General features: G+C 44.0%; 1 protein-coding gene across 1 annotated transcript; it reads left to right on the forward strand.

Moving 5' to 3' along the window:
- The first annotated feature begins 5880 nt into the window (after window positions 1-5880).
- LOC134451892 (zinc finger protein 32-like) lies at window positions 5881-7692 on the forward strand. Its single transcript, XM_063202289.1, has 2 exons — window positions 5881-6409; window positions 7014-7692. Exons 1-2 carry the CDS (start codon window positions 5992-5994, stop codon window positions 7511-7513), a joined length of 918 nt encoding a protein of 305 aa, XP_063058359.1. The 5' UTR covers window positions 5881-5991; the 3' UTR covers window positions 7514-7692.
- Window positions 7693-8178: the final 486 nt, after the last annotated feature.

The following is an 8178-nucleotide window of genomic DNA, read 5'->3' on the forward strand; positions in this document are numbered from 1 at the left end:
GTCAAGGGGAGCGTAAAAGAGCCACAATTGCTAATGTGAAGCTGTTAATGCTTAGAAATGTTGAAATGGCTGAGGATAACACACCTTTATATTCTCACACCAGATTAGAGTGTAATGGCTGCCATTGGTATTCTCACACCAGATTAGAGTGTAATGGCTGCCATTGGTATTCTCACACCAGATTAGAGTGTAATGGCTGCCACTGTTTATATGAAGATGGCAATGTCCCTGGAGTACGTGGCTTGTTTACCTACAGACGAACAGTAATGTTCTTAATGTTTGGAGGGTTAAATGTGGAACTTCCAGAGGCTGTGAAGGTCAATATCCAGCTAGCATATCAACTTCTATGTGACCTCCGTTTCCGGAATGGGGCGAGTGGACGCTGCGTTTTGGCTGCCGCTGCTCGTTCTCTTCCACTCCTAATCATTCACTAACTCGGAAAAAATACACACAAAACTTTAGGACTATTTTCACCCTTTTTGGAAGAAGCCGTCACCGATGCCTGGTTGTTGTCAAACCTTAACAGCTTTACAGCTACACATGCGTTGGCCCGCTGCTGTGGCTGCACAACACCTGCTGTTCTCGATTGCTACATCCGACGCCTGCTCCAACGCTGCCTCCAGGAAGTCCGGACTGTTGTCGATCCAGCGTGGCTGCTGGTTTCTCAAACCACTCTACACCATGTGCTGGCTCCTGGCTGCAGACTTCTCACACTACCACAACCTGGCTTCTTTGTCCATCCTCGGCGCCCTCGCGGAATCCATGCCCGCGTCTTGCTTGTTGTCATTGGTGACATGGTGAGCTCGGATGCCCCCCTCTGCCAGCGTCTCAGCGGCTCCTCCATCCATAGAACTTAACCGGCTTGTTCGGCTGTCTCCTTCAGCCGAGCTCGCCCCCCACGACGGGAGGCTCTGGATTTTCGTGTCCCGCCATGGCCTTTTCAATGCCTCCCCGTTGTGGGCTTCCATATCTCTCTACTAACGTGAACGCTCCATACCATCATGATTTATGGACAAAAAAATGCCATTTCCATTGCCGTTGCGTTGTGTTTTAGTCTCTGTATGTCTTTGAATGTCTGTTCATGTTTTTGTTTTATGTTACATGTTCTGTAAAGCATCTTTGAGTATTTAGAAAAGCGCTATACAAAATCGATTTATTATCATTATTTTTATTATTAAAAAAATAGGCTACAAGCAGCCCCAGGTGTATATTGGCAATTAGCCCCAGGGGTATATTGAATGAGGTGTTGTGGAAGTGCATATACGCCTTACAGTGAAATCACCAGAATCCCATGTGTAAGGTATCTGATGAATGTGAACAGTGATACCTTCCTTACACATGGGAATGTGGTGATGTCTGATGAATGTGTGGCCTTTAGAGAGAATTCAGAACTGAAATGATCTCTTGCCCATAGAAAACACATAAACGTAGATGTAGACTACATGATTTTAGACAAACCAATACTGTTTTCCGAGGCACTAAATAAATTGCACAGTCTGTAAAAAACTGAAAATCAAAACAACAACAAAACTTTAATGATGACTTCCTCAGGTTGGCTCTGAGAGATGTGTCTCTGGGGCTGCGTTCCATTATGTGACCTTGTGTCCTCCACTTGTGCTTCTGGCCTCGTACCAGGAAGTAATATGTCATGATGACATCACTGACACCAACATTATATTTCAATATCTCGCTAAAGCTCAATTGTTAAGTAATTTCCAAACTGGATGGTGAATGAAGAATAGTCCCCCAAAAAATAGTTTTGGCTTCGCTGAGAGCGGGGAATGTTTATTGCTGGGAAACTTTATCGTTTTCTCCACAGAGGACGGGCCAGAAGGCGGGGGCGAGGCCACAAGCACAAGTGGAGGACGCAAGGTTGCATATTGGAATGCACCCCAGGATTATTATCCAACATGGCCGCCAGCAAGGAAGCAGCTTTGGGAATGCTACAGGTAGCAATAGGCTCGGACGCAACCACGCAGGCAGTCAGTTTGCTAGGCAGCGAGCATGCCCACTGTGTCCGTGTGAAGAACAAAGTCATACAAGGAACATTTAACTTCACATTTAACTTCCATGATGAGATACAGCATGTGCACACATCTTTACAAACCAGAGAACAGAACTGTCACAAATCCCTGCTGAGCCATTTAGCCCAATAGGCTCCCATTCATCTTTCACTTGGCTGCGTTCGCCAACAGGGCTACAATGGGAGTCAATAGGCTCGTTTGTGACGACGCAGTAAGATTTTTGCTAGGCAGCTTTGCCAGTTTGATGCATTCTGGTTAGAATTTCCTAACCAAAGAGCATCAAACTGGCAAAGTGCGCATGCCCACTGCCTAGCAAAAATCTTACTGCGTCGTCACGAACGAGCCTATTGGTAGATTCCGTTCTCTTACTAGACATTGTGTGCATCCCAATATGTGACCTTGCCTCCTCCACTTGCCTCCTCCACTTGCTTCTCGTCATGATGACATCACTGACAACAGCATTATATTTCAATATCTTGCAAAAGCTCAATTGTAAAGTCTTTTTTTCATTTGCAATTGGGATGGTGAATGAAAAACAGTCCCTCAAAAGTTGTTGTGGCGAGGCTGACAGCTGGGAAACTTTATAGTTTTCTCCACGGAGGAGGTGCCAGGAGGCGGGGCGAGGAGACAAGCACAAGTGGAGGAGGCAAGGACACATATTGGGATGCACCCATTCTCTGGGATGCTACAGGTAGCAATGGGGCACCTAAGTCACGCCCTCTACTTCCTGGTTCATGGGGCTGGGGAAGTCAAAAAATAATTACTGTAGTATAACTAAATACTGTACATAATTACGTAGTCGCTTCCTTGAGGGCAGCCTTTCGAACATGGAGTGACTAGGATGGAATGTGTCTTTGCCCTTCTTATATATCTTGCAGCCCTGGAAGGATGGCACCAGGGATTTTTTTTTCTGCAGCATTCACTACTCTGTGCAGGGCTATCTTATCCTGAGCTGTGCAGTTGCCATACCACGTTGTTATGCTTCCTGTAATTACTGACTCAATTGTGACAGAATAGAAAGACTTCTGCATGTCTGATGGAATTCCTAACTTCCTCATCCTCCTGAGGTGGTACAGATGCTGCCTGGCCTTTTTCACTACGGTGGTGATGTGAGGTGACCAAGACAGATCTTCAGAAATGTTGACGCCTAGATACTTGAACCTGCTCACTCTTCCCACAGGGGTACCAAAAGATTTCCAGTTGAGCAGAGTTCTAATCTTTAACTCTTTTGTAGTCCACCACAAGTTAGGTGAGGGCAACAGCTGGGCATTGGACCTCTTCCATGCCATTGGTAATCTACCCTAATTGGCATTCATCTATCTGATGTGAATTGCAGGTGTAGCCCACATGCTTGTGAGGCAGTTCACTCGCTGCTCCAAGTAGGAAGCAATGCTTTTTTAATGTGTTGGGAAATCACGTTAGGAAAAACTGTCCAACATGTTTGCCAAGCAGTCAACCCCTTCTTTATTGGACTAAGCAGATCTCCCCCCTCTCTCTCTCTCTCTCTCTCACATGGCAATTGTCTGGCTTTGAGGAAAATACAAATAAATCAAGACTAACAAATTTGTTTGTAATAAAACAAAGGTATATTTGCAAGACATGAAAGATCCGTCACACAAACCAACCCAAGAGGTGTATCAGTACGTGTTGTGGTGCAAGTGTGGTACTGCATGGCTGTCATCAGCGTTGACCAAGCGATCCTGCCACACAAGTGAGCCATGTCACAGGAGAGAGAGAGAGTGCATTAAAATATGCGACCTTGCCTCCTCCACTTGTGCTTGTGGCCTCACCCTGCCTCCTTGCCTATCCTCCGTGGAGAAAACGATAAAGTTTCCCAGCTGTCAGCCTAGCCACAACAACTTTTGAGGGAATTTTTTTCATCCACAATCCCAATTGCAAATGAGAAAAAGACTTTACACTTGAGCTTTTGCAAGTTATTGAAATATAATGCTGTTGTCAGTGATGTCATGATGATATATTACTTCCTGGTACGAGGAAACAAGCACAAGTGGAGGAGGCAAGGTCACACTCTGTAACTACTTTTTGTAGCCCAACCATAGAGGTAGAAAATAACACTAGAGAGGACCCCGCCCCCCTTTTTACGGCAATCTGTAGCGGCCATTATCTGTAGGTAGATCAGAGAAATGGAAATTAACGGTGAACAAGGCTCACCTCTGTCAAAAATGGCTTAATCATGTGAAAATGTCATACAAGGACAATAGTTGAAGTGTGTTGCTAACTATGTTCATAAAAGATATTATTTGATTTTTAAATGTATTTTATCGACTCATATGATTTAAGTAGATATTTAGCCTGACATTTCAAATCTGGTCTTTGATTAAAGTGTTACTTCATATTTACACAGTTTTAGTCAATTTCTTGACAGGGGTGGGCGTGTTCTCCATTGACTTGCATTGCCTGAAGGTACCTACACTACCTACGGAAGTTGGAAAGCTCCAGCTGCCATTTCCCAGTGCTGTCGCAAATTGCTGTGTCCTCTCTAGTGTTATTTTATACCTCTATGAGCCCAACCAATCCGCTAAAGATGTTTCCTGTTCTCGTCAGCCCACAGCTCCACCTGCAGGACTGGAGACAGTGGACAGATCATGCAGCCCAGCCAAGCTGGAAGGGCTGGGCGGAACATCATGGAGACAAAAAAATGTGGAATCACTCAATTCTGGAGAAGAATTTGGAATCATAAAAGACAAATATGTTCTACCTAAACCTTTAAGATCTTTTTTTCTTTACTTAAAGATGGCCTCTCAACGTCATTTGATTAATATTGCTGTGTTCCCCATTGTTATTGAATGTGTTACGCGTTGGTCCTGTTTTAAAAAACGTTCTGGTTGCTTTGTTTCAAGCCGTTTTTGCAAGCCAGCAAGGTGGCTTGTGGAGAAACGAGAGGGTGTTCCGTGTTTCTCGTGGAAATGCGTCTCTGATTGGCTCACTCTTCCTGCTCTCATAGAAATGCGTCTCTGATTGGCTCAGTCCTCCTGTTCTTGGAGAGAATGTAATGGGAAACAGAGTCGCCACTTCCCCGGGTGGTACTGCACTATAGGGGCGCCAACAGAGGCGTGCATGCTCCATTCAGGGCTGTGCTCTTTCGACAGCGACCCCTAGGCGAGCTGCAGGCACGGAGCAACCAGAGTGGGCTTGCTGTATGGATGAGGCTTTGTGCTGTGTGTGTACCTGAGAGTAGCAACCAGCTGATAGCTGAGCTAAGCTAGATTTCGGGCCACCAGACGTTGCTTGTATTGAAAACAAGCAGAAAAAAATTACTCGACATGATTTTAGAAAAATAGGTCGACATAAACCTTTGTGGGCAACGCCTTCTTTCAACGTGACGAAACACAGAAAGGCTTTAGTGATTCGCTCGTTTCTCTGCATTATATGTCAATTGGGAAACACCGGGAAACACAGCCAGGCGAGGTGACGCACCGCTATGAGAGCCTTGCAAGTGAGTTTAACTTGGGGTGACCGTCCGATCTTCAAAAGGAGTGAGTAAAACTGTGTTTTATCGGATGTTGGCCTTTAAAAGGCTGTTTACTTCTTTAGTATAAACAGAAAGTCTCTCAACTCTCTTAATGGGAGTGGTCTACAGTACTCCCATTAACACCTTGATCGCTGACCCTTTAGTCACCTAACGAGGGGAGTTGTCTATAGCCCATTATACACCCATTTACACCTTGATGGGTGACCATTTTTTCACCTAACAATGGGAGTGGTTTACAGCTCCACCTCTACTAGTGGCCCAGGGATAAAGCTCCTTGCCCTGTTACCATCAGGTCAGAACTGCTGAAGACTTGGCTGAAAAGAAGAATCGTTACCATCAGGTCAGAACTGCTGAAGACTTGGCTGAAAAGAAGAATCGTTACCATCAGGTCAGAACTGCAGGAGACTTGGCTGAAAAGAAGAATCGTCCTGAAGCTGCAAACAGTAGTTCTCCTGGCTACAACTCTGATCCTGGATGAATGAGAATCTTCAGAGACAAGCATCACAACTCGAGATGAACATGAATGAAATTAAGGAAGAGGGCATTTATGACTTTCTACCAGAGCCTTTGTCTACAGACACAAAACATAGTGGGACTTGGACACCGGCTTTCAAAGAAGAATCATGTTTATCACATGAACTTGAAGATGGGGAGAGGTTAAATGGTGTTGAGAGCACTCCTACAATTCTGCCATCAACTCCATCACAACAGGCAGCACCTTTGAAGGTGATTAAAGAAGAAGACATTGATGATTTCCTCCCAGAGTATTTGTACAGAACAAAGGAAGAAGAGAATGTAACTGGCACCCCGTACATGAAGGAAGAAGACCTGGACATGAAACAGGAAACAGAGTCTTCAGTAATGGAATACAATGGAGACGTGGGCCCAGGAGGTAAGTTAAATAATCATAAAACATTTTTAACAGTATTCTAATATTAAGATGTGCAATGGGGAAATGAAAAGGTCTGTTTATATGTCTCTGCTTTGAATTGTGTACCGCTTGGTGTGTCCATCCTCACTAAAAAGTGGAGGCATTGAAAAAAGGTGCGCAAAACTCTTATATTGTCTTATATTAAAAATCTTGAAGACCTTGGAAATGATCCAGGCCCAAAACATCTGTTGCTCCAATGTATGCGCTCAGTCTTTTTTGACACAAGCCTTGTGTGTGTGACTCATTCTTTTACTTTTTAAATATGAAGTTGAACATGTCAGTGTCTATGCTGCAGGTAATTGAAACTATATTAGTAGTTAAACATATGCATTAGGTTAATGTCTGTTTAACTTAAACACTTAAACAGATAACTTTCACATGTCTTAAGGCAAAAGAAGCGTTTATATTAGTAGTTTGAAAACCTCATGCCATACAATTTGAATGAATGTCCATTAGACTACCTCTATGTAAAGACTATTTACCATATCTGAAAGTGATGTCGTCTTTAGCTCATCTGTTGTGAAGTTAAAACTCATTTGTTTGTATTTCTTCCTGTTGTGCACAGGTGAAGACCAGGCATATCATACTAGCACAGACCAACACCACTTTACCACATGTGAAAAGAGCTTTGAAACAAAACACTATTTAGCAAAGCACCAGCGAACCCATGCAGCGGGAAATCCATGGGTATGTTCAACGTGTGGGAAAGGATTTGCAGTAAAGGGTTATCTCGACAGGCACCAGAGAACCCATACTGGAGAAAGACCTTACCAGTGTGCTTTGTGTGGAAAAAGCTTCACACAGAAAGATACCCTCATCACCCATCAGAGAACCCATACTGGGGAAAGGCCTTACCAGTGTTCTATGTGTGGAAAAGGCTTCACACAGAGAAGTACCCTCATCGCCCATCAGAGAATCCATACCGGAGAAAGACCTTACCAGTGTGCCACATGTGGAAAAGAATTTGCAACAAAAAGTGCCGTCATCAGGCATCAGAGAATCCATACCAGAGAATGGTATGAGAAGGAGATAAGTCAGGCCCGTTGTTTTCCGGTATCCCGTTGACGTCAGGTGAACGCCCCTTTAGGAGACCATCCGAGTTTGAGAGTGAATTACGCCTCTAGAGTGCATTTGTGGGATTGAATCCTTGGATGACAGTTCAGATTTCGGATGTCAAAATGCAAATTGACGTGTGTCCTCCTCGACACTTCCACCTTGAAATGCTCTTATGGAAATAAAACAAAGGGGTGAAATAGGTTTGTGTTGTGTGTCTTATTCATTGCACATCATCCAAAGACGGAACACAGGTGTGTGTGACACAATTCACAGGCAAAAGGTTCCCAATTCCGCCCACTTTTCAAGTCACGTCGCTATTTCCGTTTCTGTTCATTATTCCTTTAAAGGCCTACTGTTGTGCTGATTTCGCTCACACTTGCAGTCCTGGCTTTAAATGTCATCACCGTTTCAAATTGTAGGCCTAGGTTATAGCCTTGACATCTCTTTAGTAGGCTATTTCATACACATATGGTGTCCCATGGAAAGTGGATGTTACAGACTTCTCGCGAATATTTAATCACTGCCTAGTGCCAAAAAAAGACGCGAAGACGCACTGGGTTAAGAGCTAGTCTGAAGACGCACTGTGCTAAACGCGTTGCTCACTCATGGAAAAAAAATTACAAAAGAAGTATCCAGTGTGCAATGTTTAATCAACTTTTCATATTGATCAAGTT

Source organism: Engraulis encrasicolus, chromosome 7 (assembly GCF_034702125.1).
Source record: "Engraulis encrasicolus isolate BLACKSEA-1 chromosome 7, IST_EnEncr_1.0, whole genome shotgun sequence".
NCBI lineage: Eukaryota > Metazoa > Chordata > Actinopteri > Clupeiformes > Engraulidae > Engraulis > Engraulis encrasicolus.

What these genes read in the sequence shown, in the direction of transcription:
- LOC134451892 (XM_063202289.1), top strand. Translation starts at nt 5,992, where the DNA reads ATGAATGAGAATCTTCAGAGACAAGCATCACAACTCGAGATGAACATG. An exon ending in TGGAGACGTGGGCCCAGGAG is followed by an intron (nt 6,410 to 7,013) that starts GTAAGTTAAATA and finishes TGTTGTGCACAG; the next exon opens with GTGAAGACCAGGCATATCAT.